General features: G+C 33.4%; 4 protein-coding genes across 5 annotated transcripts; 1 reads left to right on the top strand and 3 right to left on the bottom strand.

The window, feature by feature from the left end:
- Nucleotides 1–1,477: 1,477 nt before the first annotated feature.
- On the top strand, nt 1,478–2,270 carry LOC125877521 (multiprotein-bridging factor 1c). Its single transcript, XM_049558793.1, has one exon. It carries the CDS (start codon nt 1,688–1,690, stop codon nt 2,126–2,128), a length of 441 nt encoding a protein of 146 aa, XP_049414750.1. The 5' UTR covers nt 1,478–1,687; the 3' UTR covers nt 2,129–2,270.
- A 1,704-nt stretch (nt 2,271–3,974) lies between these two features.
- LOC125877467 (WAT1-related protein At1g68170-like) lies at nt 3,975–6,608 on the bottom strand. Its single transcript, XM_049558756.1, has 7 exons — nt 6,205–6,608; nt 6,046–6,108; nt 5,471–5,587; nt 5,148–5,382; nt 4,756–4,914; nt 4,537–4,688; nt 3,975–4,412 (listed from the first exon to the last, which is right to left on the bottom strand). The coding sequence occupies exons 1-7, from the start codon at nt 6,396–6,398 to the stop codon at nt 4,154–4,156; spliced, it is 1,179 nt and encodes a 392-aa protein (XP_049414713.1). The 5' UTR covers nt 6,399–6,608; the 3' UTR covers nt 3,975–4,153.
- Nucleotides 6,609–10,287: 3,679 nt separating this feature from the next.
- On the bottom strand, nt 10,288–14,574 carry LOC125877456 (uncharacterized). The gene is made up of 2 exons (XM_049558747.1): nt 14,341–14,574; nt 10,288–11,634 (listed from the first exon to the last, which is right to left on the bottom strand). Exons 1-2 carry the CDS (start codon nt 14,441–14,443, stop codon nt 10,424–10,426), a joined length of 1,314 nt encoding a protein of 437 aa, XP_049414704.1. The 5' UTR covers nt 14,444–14,574; the 3' UTR covers nt 10,288–10,423.
- A 1,973-nt stretch (nt 14,575–16,547) lies between these two features.
- On the bottom strand, nt 16,548–19,535 carry LOC125877481 (actin-101). Of its 2 annotated transcripts, none has more exons than XM_049558766.1 (5): nt 19,379–19,535; nt 18,497–18,566; nt 17,848–18,241; nt 16,938–17,551; nt 16,548–16,804 (listed from the first exon to the last, which is right to left on the bottom strand). In XM_049558766.1, exons 2-5 carry the CDS (start codon nt 18,554–18,556, stop codon nt 16,739–16,741), a joined length of 1,134 nt encoding a protein of 377 aa, XP_049414723.1. In that variant the 5' UTR covers nt 18,557–18,566; nt 19,379–19,535; the 3' UTR covers nt 16,548–16,738. The 2 variants fall into 2 exon arrangements, with proteins under 2 accessions (XP_049414723.1, XP_049414727.1); XM_049558770.1 differs by lacking the exon at nt 19,379–19,535 and adding an exon at nt 19,046–19,068.
- Between the last annotated feature and the right edge of the window lie 6,320 nt (nt 19,536–25,855).

Below are 25,855 nucleotides of genomic sequence, written 5' to 3'. Positions count from 1 at the left end.
ACAAACTCAAGATTTGGCAAACAAAAATTCTTAAGCTTACAAAGAGAAAGCCATATTCAAGGAAGAACACTGCTCAACTCAACAAAGGGACCTGATAGAGTGAAGAAGAGTCTTGTTGTATTTTGAGCTTTGTGTCTTATGTGCTTACATTGTAAATCTACTCCTAAGTTATAAAGGATAGTAGATCATTTGCTTGTCTAAATATTTAGTTTGAGTCGTATTAACTAGAGCTAGTTAGTTGAATCTTCTAAGTTTTGGTCAAGCCTTTTTACACCATTGTTTTGGTGTTCTCTTGGGTAGAATTACCTAGGAGTGTCAACTAAAGGTAGTTGATGTGTGGTGCAACAGAGTTGCTGCTTGTTTAGCTCTTGTCTTGGAGATCGGAGTTGGTGGCTAGAGTTGGCCTTGGGGGTCTTAAAGTCTAGATCAACTAGAGTTAGTTGGTTTAGTGGGCAATATGATTATTGCTTTGGCTCGGTTAAGTAATAGGAGATTACTTAGTGTGGGATTAGGGTGTTAATCTCACGATTGTGGTTGTAAACTGTGTTTCGCTTTTGCTTGAGAAGATTAGTGAAAACAGTTTGAAAATCTTGTGTGACAGGTCGTGGTTTTACTCCCTTGAGCAAGGAGGTTTCCACGTAAAACTCTTGTGTCTGTTTTACATTGTGCTATTTATTTTCTGCACTTTTACTTCTACACTGTTACTCTGTCAAGGGACCTAGTCCTGTGATCTCTAATGGACGCATACATTCCAACAAGGAAGATTCCCATTCTAGTTATTATCAAGAATATGCAAGAAAGTGGACAAATTTAAAATTATGTTATGACAAAAGATTCTTGTTATATTATCGGAAAAAGGAGGAATTATCAAGTAACTACAACCAGAGGAACAAGAAAATTTACTTACTTGGAGAAATAGCAAAGAAGAAGACAAATGCTTATTGTAATGGTGGTATATATGGAGTATAATATATAGATATAGATAGAGAAGAGGAGACGCGGGTTGCATAATATTTACGCAGATTTAAATTAAATCGTCGCTTACGATTTAAGCTACTCATTTATAGCTAGACTTGGCTTAAGAAAAAATAGTCCAAAATAATATTGAAAAAAATATATAAATGAAGACAATCATGACAAAATACTACAGACAACCAGACAAAATCATCCTAAACGATAGTTATAGCAAAAATTAATGTAATCAAACTTAAAGGACAAAAGAAACTACAAAAGTAATACAAGTAAAAAAAAATAATGTTCAACTAACTAACCTCCTACTTCAATTTGTTTATCGATTTTTTTTAGCCTCCTAATCACTCAATAAGTACATCCTTTTTTAGCAAAATTGTTCTTTACTTTTTAATATTTTTGTATTGAATTAAAGTTGAACCAAGCAAATTAAAAACGGAGTGAGTCGATTTTTTTAAAATTACTTTGTGTGGACTTCAAGATATACGAAAATTGGTGTATTATTCTTTGTCCTTGGAGAACAAGTTCAAGCTGACTCCAGAACCTTCCATACACCCTTTGTTATCCACATTTTACCAGAACTTTCCAGATTCTCTCCACTATATATAAGAGCCTCCTCTCCCATTTTGTTTCCTCAATCAAAATTTCATCCAACTAACAAAAAAACCAGTATTAATTCATTGAATTGCATTCATTTTAATATTTTGATTGATCGAAGATGCCGATGCGACCAACAGGCGGATTGAAACAAGATTGGGATCCAATCGTGCTGCACAAGCCAAAGATGAAGGCACAAGACCTGAAGGATCCGAAAGTTGTGAACCAGGCATTGCGAACTGGAGCACAAGTTCAAACGGTGAAGAAATTCGACGGTGGATTGAACAAGAAGGCGGCGATGGCGGCAGTTAATGTAAGGAAGCTAGATGAGGCGGCGGAACCAGCGGCACTTGAGAAAGTGCCAGTAGATGTGAGGCAAGCGATACAGAAAGCGAGGATTGAGAAGAAGATGAGCCAAGCTGATCTAGCGAAGAAGATTAATGAAAGGACGCAAGTTGTTGCGGAGTATGAGAATGGTAAGGCGGTGCCTAATCAACTTGTGTTGGGGAAAATGGAGAAAGTGCTTGGTGTTAAACTTAGAGGTAAAATTCACAAGTCATGAAAAGTATAGTTTAATTTGTGTGGAAATGGAAAGGCTATAGTTGTTCTTGTATAGATGTGAAGGATCTCAGTGTTTTCTAATTTGTTTTTAGAAAATTAATAGTGATATGTTATTTTTAGATTGTGTTGTTGCTCTCAGACAAGAAAATGTTGTCATATAATGCAAATAATAAAATGATAAAAAAATATGTGACTATTATTCCACAATCATGATCTCATCTATATGAATATCATACTCAATTAAGAAAGTTCGCTTCTTCTTTTTTTTTTTTTCCGGTTTAACTTAGTTTGCTGTTTTGTTTGAATTTGTACACGTCATTTTGATAATTAAGCTAATTTATAAATAAAAATAAAAATACGAGAGGCTACTTAGCATAAATTACACTAATTTCAATTTATTTAAGTCTATTTCAGAAAAGCATATCTTGTTTAGCAGAACTCTTTAGTTTGGTAAAAAAGAATTTGTATGAGTCAAATTAAAATGGAGTAGATTTTTCCAAAATAACTTGTGTTCACTCCAAATATATGAAAATTGGTTTATTATCACCCTCTGTTATCCACATTTTACCAGAACTTTCCATGTTCCCAATCCACTAATCCTTCCTCTCCTCTTTTTCCCTCTCAATCCAAAGTTCATCCAACTAACAAAAACCAATACTATTTTTATCAAACAATTTTAGTTAATTGATCGATCGAAGATGTCGAGTCGACCAATTAAAACAAGAGTGGGATCCAATCGTGCTGAACAAGCCATAGATCATGAAGGCACAAGGATCCGTACCAGGCATCGTGAACGGTGAAGAGATTCGACGCCGGTTTGAACAAGAAGACAGCGACAGCTGTTAATGTGAGGAAGGTTAGATGAGGCGGAATTAAGAAGCAGTGGCGGTCCGATGGAGGTAAGGCAAGAGATACAGAAAGTGATGATTGAGAAGAAGATAATCGATCTAGCGAAGAAGATTAATGAACGGACGCGAGGGATATAAAGGTTATTGTCGTTGTTGTAATGCTTCTAATTAGTTAATCGCCCTGTAATTTTCCAACTTAGGCTTTGTAAAAATATTAAATACCGATTCATAATGTTATTTTATGAAATGGTCGATCGATCTGTTTTGTGGCAAAATATTTCTCTCTTGTACTAAATATGAGAGTTGTTTTATGTTATTAGCTAGAAATTGCTCTTTTACCATGGAACATATAGTTTTCTTGCTATCTAGAAAATTCATACTAAGAGTCGGTTAAGTAATTACTCCTTATTTTGTGTTTATTTGAACTCAGATTTATTAATACTACGCCATTTGCTTTATTTTGTGTTTATTTGAACTCAGATTTATTAATACTACGCCATTTGCTTGGCTCATCTGTAGCAAGGATGAATTCACAGGCCTCGACTATAGGTTCTATATACTTTTATACTAATTATATGTATAATTTATACATACATACATATATACAGCATATACACTATACATTAGTATATTTCTGGTATGTTGGTAAACTAGTTGGCCGAACCAGATATATTTGTAACTTTCATTCATCTATATAATTCACAGCAGATGTAACTTCATTTGTATTTATAGAAAAATGTACTGATTCTTGAACAACAGTTATTTTCTTTGCCAATGTCCGTTAGTACTGTAACTGGAAATGGAATTAGGTTGATCACTCTGATTAATTTATGAATGAATAATCTAGATTAAGATAGTAAGTAGAAGGCATAAGACAAAAATTCATAAACATATCCGTAAACTTAATTTCAGTTGACATTTATGCCCTCTAACTTTAGACGTGTACCACCAATAGACATTTAAACTTGTATAAAGTTGAACAAATAGTAACGTCACAAGAAAAATTGTTCTATTCCTTTTCATCGTAGTACAATTAGTTCTTAGCTTGTCATCTAATCATCGACACAAAACTTCAGTTAGTTGTTGTAATGTTGCACATTGCGTAACTCATAAAGGGAAAAAAAAATGGTATTTCATGTTTCATCACTTTTTGATGATACATTATAGTCCTTCATCTTCTAGTGATAAATGTATATACCTCCTAATATTTCAGAACCAACTTGTGAATCCCTCTTATTCTCTTCTTGTTCTTCTTGTTGTTCTTCTTCTTTTCCCTCCCTTTTGCTGCTACCACCATGGCTACTGCCTTTACGCGACGAAGATTTTATGTCAATCTCTTCTTCATCCGGAACCAACTGGCTCACTTTCTTGATTTCTTTATCTTTTCCCCACAAGACAACGTATAGTCCACACACTATCACGACTGATCCAAGGATGCTGCAGTGAACAACATTAGTTAAGACTTTCGTATAAACAACATCCTAGAACTAGGCCAAATAGGCATTACATTTTCACTTTTTTGTTTTTTGGCTGACTGAAAATAAAGGGAAAAATGACATACGTTCCGAGGACCAACTTTTCTCCCAAGAACAAGTATCCAGTAATTGCCACCATCACAAGCATCAAAGGGTTAAAAATGGATGCATATACCGGGCCTTTCATCCGGACAACCCATGCAAGGATGGTAAACAGTACTCCAGAACAAAAAATCCCCTGAAACACGAGTATGAGATCCTTTACACTTCAATTAAGAAAATGATTTATTATTTCCCATACATACCGTATATGCTGCAGCAACAAGTCTAATGTTCCACCCCAATTTCCATTGATTCCAATCTCTTTCCACAACTACTGCAACAACAAAACATTGAACTGCTGCCATTACATTCAGTAGAGCGGTGAATGAGTAAGGGCATGGATATCGTTTAGCCGCTTTTGCCTGTACATACAGAAACGCATAGATTGGTAAAAATAGAGGTATACTTAAACTTTTTGATATTTTGCTGAATTACAACATCCCTCCTATTCCTATACTGTTGCACCAGCACACAACTTATAGCTAATGCTAAGTATCAACATCCGTTACTTTGAAATGTTACAAAATGCTTTTTAAAACTACATATTACACGCGAAATGAGATAAAAAGACATTTCCAAAGCATCACTAACTCACCTGAACAATCAACAATAGTGCATAGCAAGTACAACCAACTATGGCAAGAACAGCACCTATTAAAGGTTTACTTTCCCCCTTATGTTTTGGGGAACTCAACAAGTTTATGTTTGTGCTCCCCATATGTATCTCTGGCCCTTTGTAGAGTGATAGGAGCATCGCTCCGCTGATAGAAATGATCGTCCCAAATACCTTTGCTTTACCTGCTGCTGAATGCCAACCCAGCTTCTCTAACCTGATCAATACACACAATAATACAGTACCTCATTTGCTTGAAATTTAATGAAACTAATAAACTCAACAACGATCCTCGCAAAAAGTACCTCAATATGATGGCAACGATAAAGGTCATGGCAGGGATAAGATTGAACATGGCTGAGACAAAAGTTGCTGATGTGTAGACCAAGCTTTGCAGGTACATGTTTTGGCCTATTGATCCCCTGCAACAAAAAGAACCCTTTCACTATAATTTCTTATCAATTGCCTACAGAAATCTTTCACTCCATCCGTTTCAATTTATTTCTCTCACTTTCGTTTTTAGCCATTTTCAAATAGGATTTCTATTTCTTTTTAGGCAACTCTTTAATTTCAACTCTTTCCACATGTTCCTAACACCACAACCACAAGATTAAAGAACATTCTACGTCTTAAACTCCGTGTCAAGTCACACATGGAATACATTATATAAAAATGAAGCATCAAAAAATCTTATGACCAAACACTGTTTCATTCTTGAACTGAAACTAAATAAGTAGGTGCTTCAATTTAAATAATTAGAAACCAATACACAACAACATACCCCGTGAAATCCTAACCACTACCTCGAGAGGCGGTTTCCGATAGACCTAGGCTAATAGAAGAGTTTAAAGAAAGAAGAAAAAAAGATAGAACAACTTACCCAAGTATACCACACAGAAATGCTTGGAATAAAACCATCTTTGTTAGCTTGGGTCTTTTTCCCCTGAAACAAGAAAAATTAGAATGAAACTTTCAAGAAAACATAGAAAAATCCATGTCCCCACACAATAAATACAAGTTGTTGAATTAAAGATTGAACCTTTCAATGAAGAATGCTAAAGGGATCATGAAAACAGAGGCGAACAGAGAGCGATAAAAGATCAAAACACTAAAATTCATGCCATCGCTTGTTGCAAGTTTGAACACAATATTCATTCCTGCAAGTATCATTTGCCCCATAATCATAAGCAAAAGTGGCCTCATTCCATGCAACACATTGCATAAATTTTCCATTAATCTTCTCTGCTGTGTTCTCTCTTTCAACAACCCAAAAATTACCCAAAAAAAAAAAAAAGGGTTTCTTGAAGAGGAACACACAAAATCAACAATGCAAGAACGTAAAAAAGGAGGGTTTAATTTTATAACCCTCTTCTTCTTTTTTCGTTCTTGTTTTGCATGCAGATAGATTAAGCTACAAGATGAAAAATCAAAAGATTTAGCAAAAAAATGTTTAGAAGAGACTTTTGGGTTTTGGGGGATTGGTGAAAAATTGTTAGAGAAAATCACGAGAAAGAGAGAAAAAAAAGAATACACATGTATGGATAAAAAGTTGAGTCATATTTTCACAACTGTATATATTTATTATAGTGTTACTTTTTTTTTCTGTTACATAAATGAAATCATGCATGACGTAAATGAGAGAGGTGAAAGCGGGAGAGACTAGGTTAGTAAAAAAGTTTTATACCTCAAATTTATTCATTATGAAATGACTTACCATAATATTATTATCACGGAACTAATATTATTTGTCATTTCTTAATTATGATTGGGTGGAGATCGATATGAGGATGAGGAGGGTTGTGTCTATTGTAGTGAGAATTAATTTTGATTCATGTTGGGGTGTTTGATTATATATATATATATATATATATAAATATATATCCCGTAAGGAGATTGATGGAGCGGTATAGAGAGAGGAAGAGAAACTTGCATATGTGTTCATTGACTTAGAAATAACTTACGATAAATTAAGTCTGTGAGGGCTCTATAAAGAATATGTTTGGGGGTTAAAGGTGTCCATAAATGTAGTTTACATCAAGGCGATTAAGGACATCTACAATATGTTTGGAGGCTAAAAGTGTACATGTAGCTTACATTAGGGCGATTAAGGACATATATAGTGATTTGAACATGTGACGAGAAAATGTGCGTAGTCGAACATTGTCTAGTTTTCTATTTGTATTGTTTTATTACTCTCCTACTATTTTATTGCTTTCTTGGCTTCAATGAAAATATTATTTATTGTTGCTATTATTTTCTTCGCCATTATTATTACTTTTAAGTATGCATTTTCACTATTATATTTGCTTTATATACTTAATTTTTAATATATTTTATTTAAATTAAAAATTTATCAAAAATAACTTCTCTATCTTCTCAATGTCAATTGCTTGCAAGTCTATTTTTAATTTTGTTATACTACAATAGTAAATATAATGCCAAATGACCAAATTGTCGATCCATTTAATAATGATTTACGCATACTATTATACTATTACGTGTTATAGCAAAGCACAGTGTATATAACATTAATATAATTCTCTTTTATTACGTATAATATTATACTGTACTACTATATGTTATTGCAAAGCACAGTGTATATAACATTATAATATAATTCTCTTTTGTTATTCTACCAAAATAAAAACTCTTTTGTTACATAATAATACATGCATTTTTCAACTTTCCGTTAACAAAGGCAGTCAAACTCGTACGAGCTCCCGGCGCTTCATTCATCTAGGTCCAAACACAGAAACAAGAGCAAATTCTTTTTGTGATTGAAATTAATAAAATTTCATAAATTGCATATTTACTTTCCTTAACCAACTCTCATACGAGCTCCCGGTGGTTCATTCATCCAGGTCCAAACACGAAAACGAGAGCAAATTCTTTTTGTGATTGAAATTAATAAAATTCCATAAATTGCATATTTACTTCCTTAACCAACTCTCATACGAGCTTCCGGTGGTTCATTCATCCAGGTCCAAACACGAAAACAAGAGCAAATTCTTTTTGTGATTGAAATTAATAAAATTCCATAAATTGCATATTTACTTTCCTTAACCAACTCTCATACGAGCTCCCGGTGGTTCGTTCATCCAGGTCCAAACACGGAAATGAGAGCAAATTCTTTTTGTGATTGAAATTAATAAAATTCCATGAATTGCATATTTACTTTTCTTAAAACTTTCTTTGACTGAGATAGAAAATCGAAATTACCTCTAATATACATTTCATTTTCCCCATATATGTGTGTAATATTTCATATTTGAAACAAAAAATATTCATTAAATATATTTTCCACCTTCCTTTCTCCAACGAATCAGCATTATATTTAAGTTTGTGAGAGGCTAGGGAACCTTAAGAGTTCCTTTCAACACTTAATTAAATTTCTCCCTAAAGAAAGAAAATGGGAGCTTGTGCTAGTGTACCAAAGGACATCAAGGCTGATGCCGCAGCAGCACCTCTGCCAGAGCAACCAAAGGAGGAGGAGACCACCACCACCACAGCCCCGGAGGTGACAACAGTTGACAAGCAGCTTAACGGAGAGGACGGAGAAAAGAAAGTGGAAGATGAGAAGCTGGCTGGAGATATTGGATCATTGCTCACTGAGGTATAAATATATATACATGTATATATATATATATTGATGATATGAATTTAGCACTATAATAATCAAATTTCAAATCATAACTAGTTTCAACATCCAATAAACAATAATGAGTATATAACATAAGATTATTACAGAATGTAGGCTGTAGCAATACGTGTACCTATGAGTTCGATCAAATCCAGTAGCTTTAATCCAAACCCTGTAATTGTGTTGATAAATTCACTAACCACATATGTACAAAAATTAAACTCGAGATTCAGTTACTAACACCTGATATCCCTATCATGGAATTTCGAACCCATAAGTTTCAAATTCTGACTCAGAGATGTAGCAATACTACTGTTTTCAGTTTGGAATTAGAAATATTGAATATACTTTGAAAATGAACTTCACAGAGTGAAGCAGCAAAGGAGTCATTAGTTCAAGATGAGAAGAGCTTGGAAACCATAGACGAAAAACCAGAAGAAGCAAAGGTATCAGATGAAACTGATGCTAAACAACCAGCTGCTGCTGAAGAGAAATCAGTATAGATTCTTAATTTCAAGCAGAGCCTCAATGATATATGATGCCTATGTTTTTTTGGTTAGTTACTTGAGTGTCTCAAGGAAAAATTGCAGCAAAAACATACAGGGAGACTTGCATGGACTTTCAGGTGGATATTTTTTTTGGAGTATCTTATACTTCTGTGTTTCATATAATTGTTGGAGTTCTCTTCATCTTTTTAAACTCTTTTCATATTGTTTGTTCATTATTCACACACTCTGCATTTCAGTCTTCAACTTCAACTATACAGCCAAGAATTTGCTTGGAAACAACTTTTTCTTGTCAAACGTGTTTTTGTTCTACAATTTTTGAAGGAAGCCACATCAAAAGTTGGTTACAGGGTCTCAAAGGTTACAAGGCATGAAAAAGGGCAGCCCGGTACACTAAACTCGCCAGACCACAAGGGTCTATTGTACGCAGGCTTACCTTGCATTTCTGCAAGAGGCAGTTTCCACAGTACGAATCTATGACCTCCTGTAAAATATCTCACAACGATTGAGCATTTGCCCCCACTACTTAACAAAGTAACCATACAAAATAAGTGTAGCTATAGGGCCTTCTCAATTTCTAGACAGCAAAAGGAAAGAAGGATTTAACATTGACAACTTCAGAGAGAAGTTCTGCCAGCTCTAGCTACAATACCACCAGTAGTTTTCTGAAATGTAATACAAAGTTCCAGTCAAGCATCACAAGCAGCATTTAGTAAGATTGAAAAAAACTACAATCACTACTTTAGATGCCAGCACCATTGGCATTTTTTTTCTTCTTGGTAATATTCTGTCATCAATTTAATTAAGATTAAGTTAGATGCAGCATGAGTGCTTCCTGACAAAGGCTGTGATAACTCAACCGGAAAAATGGAAGATAGAAGCAGGTAACAAAATGGAAGTATCAAACACATCATAAATAAAGTAGCCCGAATTAGTGCCAATAGAGTAATGGTACAGTCATAAGGCCGAACAAGACTAGATTAAAAGTTTGCACATACTACACCAAAAGATAGTAAACATGAACAAGAAGAGAAAATACACATTGAAAGTTTAAAAGAAGGTACTTCAAGACAGAAAAGTACAGACCACAAACTGCAACACTGGTACGTGATTCAGACAAAATGCTGCTTTCCACCACGTTTGAGTTCAAGCATCAGTTGCTGATTCTCAAGCTTGATAACCTTATTATCCAGCTGCATCTTTTGTAACTCCATGTCTTCTTCACTGCAGGAAATCTCCAAGTTGACCCTCTGCTTCTCCAATTCCAGAAATTGGGCCTGAATCTGTAGCTTTTGTTCTTCCAATTGCTGTAAGCGATGGAGAATATGCTCATCCTGTATTTTTTTCTCCTTATTGTTCAAAGAGAAGTGAATCCCATTGCTATTAGGATAAAACATATTTGGATCTGGATCTAATGTGGTGGTACCGTTCAGAGATAAACGGGCCATATGCAAATTTCTTTCTTCACCTCCTGCTTTCCTTTTTGCAGGCATATGCTGCACCAAATTTGGATCTGCTGTAGTGGTACGGTCCAGAGATGCACAGGCCATATTAGAAACTCTTTCTTCTCCTCCTATCTTCCTCTTCAAAGGCAAATCCTGTGACATGCTTCCAGTTTCATAATTGTATTTACCTCTCACAGCCCAAAACACAGACTGCTGAACCACTGGATCATGGGGAAGGAATAATCTATTCCGATTGTTGTATGAGCACATTTCTTCATAGAACAATTGTCTGCTACCTAAAATCTTGTTCATTTCCTCTTTCAAATCATAAGGTAGGTCCATCCTTTCCAGAAGCACAGGGTTCTCCACAACATTACATGCAGTACCTCTCCCAAGTATATCATTCAGTCTCCTGAATTTTTTGTTCAGATCATTAAACTTATCCTCACATTGCTGAGGCGACACACGATAACCTCTTTCAGACATAACACAGGAAATGGCCCTCCATTTACCCTTCTTGACAAGAACTCCATTGCTCAAAGCATCTTCTCCGATGTAAGAAAGAGCAGTAATCAAAAGCTTAACCATGTCATCTGACCATTTCATACGCTGATACACTGGCTGCTTCCCTTCAGTATGTCCAGAGACTTCTCTTACATCATTCAAACCCTCATGATATGCTTCAGGCATCTCAACTCTATTGAGTCTGACAGCACCAAGCAACTGCATTTCTTGGGGGGTGTCTTCCATGTTGCTTACACCAAAGGACATCGCTTGTGGAGCATGCTGCATAAGAACCACTGGACTCTGGTTAGGGTAACCAGCTAGATGGTGATTAACTTGCATTGATCTGAACAAATCCAGAGGTCCACTTAATCCTGGAGTTATAAAAATCAAGACGATGAATCAATGTTTCACATTAACAGAGCAAAACATACAAAAGTAAACAACAACTACACCTCAATCCCAAGTAAGTTGGGGTTGGCTATATGAATCATCACGCTCCATTAATAAAGAAGAAGAACAACATACCAGCATAATCCCACAGCTGGGACTTGGAGAGGGTAGAGTGTGCCCAGACCTTACCCCTACCTCGTGGAGGTAGAGAGGTTGTTTCCAAAAGACCCTCCGCTCAAATAAGGTTATATCAAATCCAGTAGAAAAGAAAAAATACGGAATCAAAGATTTCAGAGTAAATAATAAGGAAAGCATTACATAGCATTCAGAGAAAGGAACAGTATCAACTACCAAGTAACGCGATAACTGAAGCAAAAGAAACGACAAGTAGTAACATGAATCAAAGGACAAGGGATTACGAGAATAATGCTGCTACTACTGATAAGGAAGGAGAAACAGATATATCCATTAATAAAGTAAGTAAAATAAATCATATGATTTTGCTCATTCATCGAAGAAAGGGTATACAAGTTCTCAGGATTGAGTTCATGCATAACAAAAGATGCAAAAAAAGTGGATTCTTGATTTTACTATCTGCAACTAGAAAAGGGGGTACTGAGGCTAGGAGACGTAGAATACAAAGTACATAAGACTTTAATCCTAGAGTTAACTTACAAAAAAGAACTCATGTTATTTCGATGGAAACAATAAAACTACAAGAAACATTCATAGTTATGAAGAACTAACAAGAAAGGAAAATAATTGATTCAAACACATCATACCAATGCAGATACAAAGCAAAAAAAGATGAATTTACTAAGTAATATAAAGTAAATCTTTCAAGCCTTTAAATATAAGAGCTTGATTACTTTTAAGGAGGAGGCACAAGGGATTACTGAGCGCTTCCTGAAACACCTTGGTTTGATCGCCTAGGAAGAAGAAAACTTAATATAGAAGTGAGGTTTGTAAAACGAGGGCCGTTGCTGATGACAACTGGACGATGATAGCAACAGGTGGTTTTAAGTGACAATGCCTTCACACATCAGCTCACTTAATCCAATAAATGAGCGTGTGGCAAATACGCAGCATAGCAATCTTGAAAAAATAAATGGCAGATACATTCTGGGGATTCCCACCCCTAACCCCCAACCCACGAGTCTCTCCCTAAAGTGTTTTTCCTACCAAAAGTAAAATAGATTACTTCAAAAACCCTCAACATTGTGTTATGATCCTATTGCAAAAAAAGTCTCACATCGGTTATATGGGGAGCTGATGTGGGGTTTATATGATCTTGGGCTCTCCCACCTTAATACCTAGCTTTTGGGGTGTGGTTCTCCCTGGGTTGTATCACATTGTTTGGAGAATGATTGCAAGCGATACATTTATATCAACTCACAACCAAGTGGATAAAATTGTTCTCAACTTCAATTTACCACTAAGGCAAATGCTAAATTTGGAACATAAAATATCAATCTTAAATGCACCCTTTGATAAATTTTAGTAGAGAGGGCAAGTAGTGCCTACTGGCTCTCAATGCGTATATAAGCCGTTGCTTTTAATAGCTGTTCATCTTTCCTTTTGCTTCTCCCATATATTTCTCTCTGTATATACCCATAGCAGAGTTTCTTTCATTTCTTGATTTCACCATTCTCAACTTTTATCCCCCAAATTTATCTGAACATGATTAAGGCAAACTAGTAGATAAAGATATAACGGATAAACAACTTTGTCAAAGATATGAGGTGTAGAGGTGAGGAAAAGGTTTCAATCATCAAATCTGTGTGTGTGTGTGTGTGAGAGAGAGAGAGAGAGAGGTTAAACTCTCAGCCACTTCAATCCCCAATGTCATGATGGGAGTTGGGGGCGTCACTTCAAAAACATTTTTTTTTCTGTTGCCTTAGTTGCTACAATCATCATCCAAGTGATGACATCCCAACCTGGAACTTTAGTCATTATACAAAAAATATAATGTTATCAACAGGGATGTACCACAGGGACTGATGTGGTTCAGTAACTGAGTAATCTTCCCTCAAGAAGTTCATGATCCCTATAACTGTTTAACTTATTTTCTTTCCCTGCCTAACCATTTATGTCTCCTCTGTTTCATTTCTTGGAGTGCCTCTGAATTATTTTTTTAATTAAGCCATCACTAAAAGTTGTGAGCCTAGGTGTGTAAAGGTTAGGCTTGACCCCTACCATGTCTATTCATCCACAGAATTTGGGGGGACATGGACCAAACCTCTAACATAAAAGGAGCTACATAGTGCCTCTAATGATTCATTGAATAGTGTGTACTATGTTCTATGGTGAATGAGCAGGAAATCTTCCGGTTCGCAAAAAGGGGAAGATACCAGAGAAACTAATCAGCATTTAAAGAAAAAAGAAATCAATCATAGGGGAGGGAGGGAAGAAAAGGAGAGGCACAGGTAGTGAGTTTAGGTCATAGTAGAGAAGATGATGGACATTAATTCAACTATAGGAACCAAAAACACAGGAGCACATTTAAAAGTTTTCGGGCAGACTAAAGTTTTTGTCTTGTAAATTTTACAGCTACTCAATTATGTCTTAACAAAACCAATAACACAAGTAACTGGAAATCAATTAGATAAATAAACAAGAAAATGAGTGCTTTGTTTTATGATCCTATGTCATGCATGAAAGCATTAGGCACTTAAACTCATTCATACCAATGAAAAGCACATTCTGTTGAAGCTCTACCCTCAGATGGTCACAACAGAAGTTTAAGCCATTTGGTACCACATATCTTAATGCAACAACACTAACGTGCATATGATGAGACCAGAATAGCGAGTTAGTTCACTTCTTCTTTTGATAAATAATCTACTTCCGTCCATATCCAAAGCAAAGGGAGATAATGAAGAAGGAAGCATGCATATGGCATCTGAATGAAAAAAAGACAGCTCACTTGAATAAGCATTGACTTCTTGTTAACTGGTTTCTAATGTCAGAACTTATGGTTCAAGCCTCATGCATCACTTTCCTATCTCAGCCTTCAGAGATGCAAGTACTCAATCTGGTTGGCCTTCAGAGTCACATTGTTGCTTCTCCACAGGGTAATGGGCATGTTTTCTCTAGTTTAAGCAGGGAGGGTCATAAATTCATGTGCTTCCGCTTGTTCCTTCCTCTTTTAGGACAACCATGTCATATTAGAATCTTTATCTAGTGATGACTATATCTGGTGCATTGCTTTTAGCAGTCCAGCCTAGCAACTTTCAAGGTCATGAGGACTACAGGAAGGTCAAATACTTCGCCACAAACCAACTGCAGCAATCACTGAAGAGTCAATACATGGTATAGGTACAATCTAAAAATAGTTCCTGGAGAAACAACTATTTTGAGCTCAAAATCTTTCTATAGATTTATCAGAAGACTCGGCCAAGTCCAAAGAGGTGGATGTTCAGCAACTTCACAAGAAATACCTATCCCAAGATATCAGTTAGACACCAAGTGTTTCACATCTTTTACAACCTATCTAAGACATGGCCTTTGAAACAGTCTTCCAATTTTATTTTTTGGGTCAATTCCAATACAGCTCAATTCCTAAGCAACATCCTCTCCAATGTATGAAACAGTGGAAACTAGAAGTCTCACTGTCTTCTCTTCCATCTTATCTGCTGTCGTCCCATGTCACAGGGAAAATTTAATTTGCTTCTGCATACAAATGTCAAAACTGTAAGAATGAGTGGATTCTTCAAAATACAACAACATAGCTAATGTACCAACTCCTACTCATCTCTCCACATACATTATGCCTAAGAATTTTCTCCCGAACTACTAGATTTTCTCATCATCACTTGCATATTTTCTCCGGTGCCTACCCTCATTTCAAAGCAAGAACCGAAAGTTGATATACTAGTGGAAATATGTCTAAAGGGCAAAGGACTATCCCCTATAATAAGCCGTCTTTCAGCATCTTGGAATGACCATTTTCCATAGCAGTAAGCTGAAATGGAAAAACCAACAGTATGAGTCTACCTGCAAACCTTAAAGATTAGCACCCGAGGGAGGTTTCTTGATTCAAGAACATGAAAACCCCATTAAGAAACCAAAACATTACCCAACAAAACGGCAGCCCCACAACTATGTATCATGATTTTGAATTAAAAATTGAACCTTTTGAATTGAGAGAACACAACTAAACTTGGTTTTTCATATTTCTCCAAATAAAGTTAAAGGACATGATATGTGGAACACATATTCTCCATCAACACTTCAATCTTGGGGTGGAAGTGAACACCCAAAAATTTAGCTGAGGCAAAACAAAGCTACAAAAATCAACCTATGCTCCATGTGGGAATTTGATTAGTCTTTTTTTTTTTCTTTGTGAGACATGAGAGGAGAGCATTGTGGCCCTAAAAGGAAAAAGAACTAAAAGGACCACAGAAGTTGTAAAAGTGATACAAAGTGTATTTCGTTTTATTTTTTTCAAGTCATTATATATCGTGATTACAACTCGAACTTTGGAGTATTTAGTTATTTTATAGTTTTACATCTGAAACATTAAAAGTTTATTTTAACTTAACAAAGTTTGCCTTGTGAATTATGACACAAACTAAACGTAATATGAGAAACTTCATGACGGGATTATATTTCATTTTTTTTGTGTGGCCAACCAAATGACAATGTTAGATTGAATTATCTTAACTTCTTTATATAGTAAAAATTCTGATTCTGCCATTACAATGCCTCTCATGGTATAAAGCATGAGACGATACAGAGAACACTATATACCAAAGATTTATAAGCCATGAAGTGACATTACTCAGTATATAAGAAGTATACGCGGAAAAAAACAATCCAAAAATCCAGAAGAACAAGGAGATTAAAAGTGAGGAGGAAAAGAACTCACCTCTAAACACCTAAAACAGTAGGCAACACTAACACTCAAATGACATTAAGAAAAGATTGGGTACGATCTAAAAGCTTACACCCTATTATAGCACAGTATAAACCTTCCATCTTTATGAACTCAAAACATTCCAACTTTAACAAAGTCCTGCTCAGAACTATGACCAAACTGTTGAAGCAGATAACGAGAACATTGAACTCCATTCATCGATTAGCTTAGAAGCATTTCCGGTGGACAATGGAAGGACCGGATTCATCATATTCACCCTTTGTTATCCACATCTGCCAGTAGTTCAAAGAAACAAAATCAGGCAACGTTCCCAGCTAAAAATTTAACGAATCTACAAAGCAAGAGTTTGAGGAAACGTGCAAGCATTGTAATAGTGTGAGCTACATGTGTTATGTTATGTATTACCTGTTGGAAGGTGCTGAGAGAAGCTAAGATAGACCCTCCAATCCAGACACTGTACTTCCGTTCAGGAGGCGCCACCACCTTGATTTTCATGCTGCTGGGAGCAAGAGCGGTAATTTCCTTGCTCATACGATCAGCAATACCAGGAAACATTGTTGTTCCACCACTGAGGACAATGTTGCCATAAAGATCCTTTCTGATATCTACATCGCACTTCATGATGGAATTGTAAGTTGTTTCATGGATTCCAGCAGCTTCCATTCCCACAAGTGATGGCTGGAATAAGACTTCCGGGCATCTGAACCTCTCTGCTCCAATGGTAATCACCTGACCATCTGGTAACTCATAGCTTTTTTCAACAGCAGAGCTACTCTTTGCGGTCTCCAATTCTTGCTCATAGTCAAGTGCAACATATGCTAGTTTCTCTTTCATATCGCGAACAATTTCCCGTTCAGCACTAGTGGTGAATGAATAACCTCTTTCGGTCAGGATTTTCATCAGACAATCAGTAAGATCACGCCCAGCTAGGTCCAATCGAAGAATTGCATGAGGAAGGGCATAGCCTTCATAAATTGGCACTGTATGACTGACACCATCACCAGAATCCAGCACAATACCTGTTGAAATGGCCAAAAGCATAATTAGAAAGGATAACTTGAAGATTCAAAGAAAACCATTATATGGCAACAATCACAGGCAGTATCTCCTCCATAAAGAGGAAACATATTAAACTAAATCAGAACCATACATAAGAACTAAAAGCTCGAAAGAAGTCAAGATCGCCAGACTTCTCTCCATGTCTGAATACTTAAATAAGTTCTTTAAACAATAACACAATGGATGCTGACTGTCGAATAATCAATCTACCAATCAAAACTTTGGTGGTAAAAGGAGGGTGAGACTCAAGTTGCACCTGTTGTACGGCCACTGGCGTAAAGAGACAAGACTGCCTGAATAGCGACGTACATGGCAGGAACATTGAAAGTCTCAAACATTATCTGTGTCATTTTCTCTCTATTGGCCTTGGGGTTCAAGGGTGCTTCAGTAAGTAGAACAGGGTGCTCATCAGGAGAAACACGCAACTCATTGTAAAAGGTATGATGCCAAATCTTCTCCATATCATCCCAGTTGCTTACTATTCCATGCTCAATGGGATACTTTAAGGTGAGAATACCCCTTTTTGACTGAGCTTCATCACCAACATATGCATCCTTTTGACCCATCCCTACCATAACACCGGTGTGTCTAGGTCGGCCGACAATACTAGGAAAAACAGCCCTTGGTGCATCATCACCAGCAAATCCAGCCTGCGTGAAAATAGGTCAAAAGAGCCATTAGTTAAGGGAAGTACTACAAATACTCCCAATAATCAGAACCATAATTTAAAATTTGAATAACACGGGTGCATAGCTTTATCAGCTCAAACCAATGGGGACCAAAAGATTTGCTTGAAACACAAGATATTATTATGCTAATTTACAGTCAATACAACCAAAAGACTAGTTCTGACAGAGTAATATAATCGGAAGGAGGAAAGCTTCAGAGCTTAATCACAAACTAACCTTAACCATTCCAGTTCCATTATCACAGACAAGGGGTTGAATATCTTCTGCATCTGCCATCTTTTAAAACCTATCAAAAGGTGGAATTAGTGAAAAAGAGTGAGAAAAGATGAAAGTACTAAAATTAGTGATTAGATTTTACAGGCCATGCATATACTAATGTATAAAAAAGAAGAAAACACACAAGTAAGAGAACATAGTAAGAACTTAATCAAGAATTATATTAATCAATCAATAGCTACGCCTCAAACCCAATCTTGAATTTTCTTGAATATCAAGATCAACCAAGAACTACCCTTCTCTGGGATCAAGAAATTAAAGTAGTAACTTTGATTCATAAAGATCCCAAACAACAAGGAGATAAAAACCCACTGTCAAGTTGGTATCACAAATTGAAGTAGAGATCTTGATCTTAGTTGCCTATGTGATCAAATTTAACTTGTAACCATACTAATCAAAACTTTTCATATATTTGCAAGTAAGAGACAGGACATGCATGTACTATATATATATTATACTATATTAAAAAGAAAAAGACACATGACCTACGCTTCAAGAATTATATTAATCAATCAATCAATAGCTACGCCTCAAGCCCAAACAAAAATAACCCAATCTTTAATTTTCTAGAATATCAAGATCAACTAAGAACTACCCTTCTTCAGGATCAAGAAATTCAAAAAAGATCCACACCCACTGTCTATCACAAATTGAATTACAGATCTTGATGTTAGTTGCATATGTGATCAAATTTATCATGTAAACAAATAAATCAACAAGTTGCTAAAAACTGAAAAAGAAACAGAGAAAAAGGAATTCTTGGCATCAAACAAGTATTAGTAGTAACTTAAAAGAAAATTGTGAAGAACCCAAAAACTTTACCAGTTTGATGATTATGGAGAAGTAAGAGAAGAAGAGGAGGGTTCTTGAAAATGAAGAAAGAAATATTAGCGGTTTTGTGTATTTAAAGCGGTGGAATGAAATACAAAGTGTGGCATGTTTTTGGCTGCCAACTAAAAGTCAGGCAAAACGATCTTCTCATTTCTCTTCTTTCTTTCTTTCTGTCCTTTTTCTCTTGTAAATTACTCCCTCCATCCTATTTTAAATTTATTTTCACCTCCATTCAAAAAATATATGATAAATTATAAGGATAGCGATCTAAAAAATACTTCAATTTTGATCGGATTTGCTGTTGCGATACTAAATTTTTATAAGGACCTATTACCTTCCTAGACTATTTAATACCGTATTTTTTACCTCATGAACTATTTAATAGTGTATTTTAAAGGTATATATATGTCCACGTGGACACATTACTATTTATAATTTTGTATTATTTTTTATGTCCACGTGGGCAAATATATATGTTTAAAATACGGTATTAAATAGTTTAGGGAGGTAATAGATCCTCATGAAAGTTTAGTTCGCAACAGCAAATTCGACCAAAATTGGGATATTTTTCAGACCATTATCCCTAAAATATATTTTATTTATATCCTTCATCACAAAATCATTTTCACGAATATTCAGTATAACTTTTGGTTCTTCTCATATGATATAATATATAAGGAAAAATATATTTCAAAATATTGATCAAAGTTCATATAGTTTGATTCAAGAAAAATGAAATATAACAGGTATTTCATGTCGAATAAAGTAATAAAAGTAGATTGATAATATGTCTTTTATATATCATTTATTCTTCCCAAATATTAAGTGTTTGATTAAAAATAATTATCTATTCTAATATTGAAATCTTGACAATGGATAAATTTTTTTGAGCTAAAATGAATGTTATAAGTTGGGAAATTAATTTGAGGAACATCGTTATCTTGCTGACCAAACTATAAACTACTATATATATTTAGGCTGCTTAATTCAGTTTGATTTTTCTCCTGTAAATTAATAGAGTAAACCGCATTGTTATTTTGTTGACCACACTGTAGAACTATATTTTGGCTGCTTTATTCAATTTCTCTCAGAAAAAATCAGAAAGAGTTAAAATTACAATTAGTGCAGTATTTATTGACGGTGCCATGTCATAAGTTTTTTTTTTATTTTAGAATTGGAGGGAAGGAAAAGGAAGAAAGAAAAAGAAATTAAAATTGATTTAGGTACGTATAGTTTTTTCGTGGTTAATTATTTATATGTAGGGTTTTAGTAAAGTCCATAAAATTAAATAAAATCGATAACTCATCCTTAAATTAAACACAGGTAAATGTTAATCTTTCAAGTATAGATATTCTTCTTTAGTATGACTAACAATTAATTTTCTCTAGAAATTCAACTTTCGACTGCTACTCAGTTATGAGTTTATCACACGAGACTTATCTAATGTATATTACATTTTCTGTGTAATTTACAAGTTATTATATAATCAGAAATCATCATAATATTAAAATGATATTGCTAAAGTTTAATTTTAAAATTAATGAGGTGGATTTTAACCAGTATAGGTCACCTTAGAAGATTCTGAACAAAGCAAAAGATTGCCAACTGAGCAACTTTTTATTAATTATTTTAAAGGGACGGCTACAAATTAATAAGTTTGAATTTGAATACAAATATATGAAAGAAGAAAAAAGAAAAGAGATTTGGAAGTTTGAAAGCAAATTTTTTTATTTCCTACAAAAAGAAATATATGGGGTGGCTAAATGGAATCCAACAAAAAAATGTGGACATCCAGCCTGGAATATTGAATTTCCACGTCATTCTTATTTGGTTCTAAACGAAGGCCGGTGGGTTGGTCTACCTGGCCGCCGACCATTTCTTTTAATCAAAAAGTTCTCTTGGCACCTTTCTAAAATAAGTCCGCAATTAATCATATTTCAATGTAAATATCAACTATCGGATAAAATAAATAAATAAATAAGTCACAATATACAAGGAGATAGTGTGATTCACTTTCTATATTAAAAAAAAAAACTTAATTTTGAATTTTAAGAATATATAATTTTTCTAGTAAAAGCCGTTTGTTTAGAATAAAAATTGTGCAAAGTATTTTACTTTTAATGTGTAATTTTTTTACGCAAATTCCATAGTTCGTGCGTTATTATTGTAAAGGAATTAAATAAATGTACCAGTGTGCCTTAGTGCAGTTTGTTATTAGAGAATGACAGTTACATTATGCACTAGGCTGTTAGTGTTAATTACAGTAGTTAGTTACATTGAGGCTATAGCAGTAGATTTAGACTTTCAAGCTATAGCATTAAAAATTTCAGGTTATAACAAATTCACAAATGAAAGAAATGTTTTTATTAATTCGAAAAAAGTAAAAAAAAAAAGAAGATAAACGAAATTTAAAAAAAAAACAAAATTATAGATAATAAAGTAAAAAACTGAAAGTGTGGCACGTAATTTAATTTGAATTTATTGTAGATAATTAATGATTAGTATGAAATAAGGGATTCAAACAAATTAACAATATTTTTTATCCTTAATTCACTCAAAATTAGTTAAGATAAACTAAAAAATCAAATTATATCATTCTGTTGTAGATAATTAATAAATAGCACGAATTAAGGAATTTAAACTAATTAAGATTATTTAGTATCCTTAATTCACTCAAATCAGTTAAAATCAAATAAAAATTCAGATTTTATATTCTTCTTTTTTCAACGTTTCTCTCTCTTCAATTTGCAACAAAAAAAATTCAACGTTTCTCTTTTCAATTTTCAACAAAAAAAAATCCCACATTCGAGTAATTGAAGTTTTTTTCATCTTTGAAAATTCTTGATTTTGTTGTGATGGACAACTACGTATCAGTTTTAATCAAACATGGTGAAAGATGGGATCCTTCGGGTTAGTATTTATTATTGTTTAACGTTTGTTTTAGAATGATAGCGAAATGAAACAAAAATGATCAAACTGTCGATTAATTGAAGGTGGAGTCATATTTTGTTAACTGTTGATTCAGTTTTAATCAAACATGGTGAAAGATGGGATCCTTCGGGTTAGTATTTATTATTGTTTAACGTTTGTTTTAGAATGATAGCGAAATAAAACAAAAATGATCAAACTGTCGATTAATTGAAGGTGGAGTCATATTTTGTTAACTGTTGATATCATATTATGTTTACTGTTGTGAAATGTAAAAATTTAGTGTTTTTTTTGTTTATTTGTTTATTTTGTATACGGTTGTTGTTTTAAATTTAATGTGATTTTATGAATAAATTTGATAGAATAAATTAAATGAAATTTGTTTGAAAGTGTGCTAATTATTCTGTAAAAGTAATTTAATTATAATGTTGACGAATTTATGAAATTTTATTTTATTTAATAATGAATTTGATAGTATAAGTCGAATGAATTATGTATGAAAAGTGTGTTAAGAAATATGTAAACAAAAATTGAAATTCTTGACGAAGTGTATTACAAGTGTTTTAAATTGGTATTAATGCGAAATTGTTGAGTTTATATTAGTTTTGTTATTTCTATATAAAGTTGGGTGACAGTAATTAATTATTTGGGATGAGAAATGTATATAGTTTGAATGAATAATCGTTTTGTATGAAATGTGTATTAAATGAGTATGAAAATGTATAAATTTGGTATGAATGATGATTGTTGTATGAAATGTGTATTGAGTGAGTATTAATTGTGAAATATTATGTTTTGTATGAAATTTGTTTTGTAATGTACTGTCTGAATGATATTTGTATGAAAAAATAATGACGAGTGTGTATAATTTTGTTGTTATTATAATGATTTTTATGGATGAAATTTGTATTGTCTTTGAAATGAAAAGTTAATATTATTTAACATATTTCTAATTGATTTGTATAATGTTAAACTAATTGTTTTTTTTTAAAAATGAAACAGAGAATTATGTTGATTTTCAAATGAAATGAATTATATATGAAAGAGGGTTGTTGATGTGAAATTCAAAAGGTCCAAAGTTACTTGCAGTAGATGTTGTCAAGTTGGCCACGACATGAAGCATGTTCAAATTATCCTGTGCAAAACTAATGATTGTTTATTTGTTTAGACTATATATAATTTTTATTTTATTTTGTCGTTTAGATTAATGTTTTGTTTTGATATGAAACATAATTGGTTTGAAGTGCATTATGAACTTAGTGTTTAATATACCGTTCATTCTTTATACATTGTTCATTCATTAATCATACAGATTGCATACAGTTAAAAATAAAATTTATTCCAACTTAATACATAAGATAGTGTAAATATTAGTGATAATTATAAAAGGTAATTATGGTATCCTGAGTATTTAATTTAATTTAAGTTTACATGAATATTAATTTGGTTTTTAACTGGTGTCCTACTATAAATAAATTTAAAACAAATTGCAGTTAGTATTTCATTCCAACACTAACTTCAGTTAGTGTCATACACATATTAATCAAAATTTCATACACGTTTTATCCAAACAACGTGTATAAAAATTGATAAATTCATATAATCACACAATTTATACCATTTGTATATCAATATTATATCACAATTCATACAATATCCAACAATGAAATATTAAACTCATAGACATAAACGTATTAATTAGATTTCATACACGTTTCATCCAAAAACATGTTTAGAATATAAAGTAAGCATAATGTGATTTTTTTTTAGAAAAAATCAATAGTTTGATAAATCATACCATTTTCATACCAATTTAATAATTTATACCATAAACATAGTTAATAGACAATCACATCAATGCTAAAACGCAATTCATACCATTTGTATACCATTATTATATCACAATTCATAAAATTTTCAAAATCAAAACATTTAAGCATAGTCATACATATATTAATCAGATTTCATACAGATTTCATCCAATAAATGTACAGTTTGGAAACACACTAATATTTTCAAAATAGTATCTTGAAATTGTAATAGGCGATCAGTAATTCATATGTAAACGGTATCTGCCTGAAAGAAAATATATGATATTATATATCATCAAATACTTAAACACAAAAAAATTGTCCAAAAGTTAAAAAAAATAACTTTTTGTTGTTCTTGTTGATGGTTTTGAAGATGCTCCAACTTCTACATTTTTTTCTTTTTTTCTTTTTGATTTCAGTAACAAAATCAAAATCGGAATCAGAAGGGGTTTCAACAATTTTCCCCTCATCTTCTTCCCCTTTTGATTTGCAGGGGTGACCTTTTTTTTCTTCATTTTTTCTCTCTTTGTTGCTCCTTCAACTTAGATGAACTATCCTTCGCTGGATTTTGAATATTCGTCGGATTTTTCAATAATTTTAGGAGGGGAGGGGGGGGGGGGTTGAGTTACTATATTAAAATTTGAAACATGAACATCATCATTAGATGTTCCTTCACCCAATCTAGGATTCTTTGAGGTGTTTCAATGGATTTCTTAGACATAATTTTGTTGGGAAAAAAATTGGACAAAAGATTGAATGTTGGTGTAGTTGGCTGGTGAGAAAAATGGGAGAGAAGAAGGTGAAAGTGGGGTGATAGCGTGTATAGTTGGATAGGTGTGGGGGAAGGGTGGTGGGATTGACTAATGGGAGGTTATGAGTATAACATTAAATAAGAAAGTGTAATCAATGTAAAATCCCTATAATTGTGTAAGAGATAATTATGAGGTATTCTTTATTTAAACAATTAATAATAATATAAAATTATAAAAAAAAATACTTATTTAATAAAGTAAAATTTAATTAATTTATAAATAATTAGTGATATGTTATAACCCGTAATTAAATTGTTATAAGCAAGAATTTTTTAAAAGTAGATTTAAAACCTATAATACTGACTCTTAAATGTGTATATGGGGTGATTTTTCCAAAATACAATTCCAAAAAGTGCTTTCAAAACTTATGACCAAACAAATATTAAATTAACGATACCGAAGATTATATGTGTGTTTGGCAATTTATATATAGAGTCAAAGTTTAGAATTAGAAAAACTTTGATGATTCAAGTATTTGAAATAAGGTTGAATGGGTTTCCCTTTTCTTTTCTTTTTTTAATCCGAAAAATAAATGTTGAATTTGGAAGTATGATCAATGATATAATCACGTTTTTTTTTTCAATCTAAGTGCGATATATTTAACTAAATAACCAATATTAGTTAAACAATCCAAATGAAATACTAATACTTTTGAGACATAAGCATCAAAAACACAATTAAACTATTTTTTTTAGTTTCATATCTAAACTATGAAGAGTGTATGTTTCATACCTAAACTATTACTTATTAGTTTGAGAAACACACCTTGGTGGTGTGTGTTATCTTTTATTTGAAAAAATCTTGCCACATGGATAAAATTAACAAAAATTAAATAATAAATTATTAGTATTAATTAAAGATTAAAGTATTGTTATCCCTAAAAAAAAAAAATCTAACCCACTCTACCCCCCCCCCCC

The sequence above is a fragment of the Solanum stenotomum genome, chromosome 1, assembly GCF_019186545.1.
Source record: "Solanum stenotomum isolate F172 chromosome 1, ASM1918654v1, whole genome shotgun sequence".
NCBI classification, from domain to species: Eukaryota; Viridiplantae; Streptophyta; class Magnoliopsida; order Solanales; family Solanaceae; genus Solanum; species Solanum stenotomum.
Note: the sequence above shows the minus strand (reverse complement) of the source record. Positions and strands in the feature narration are given on the sequence as shown.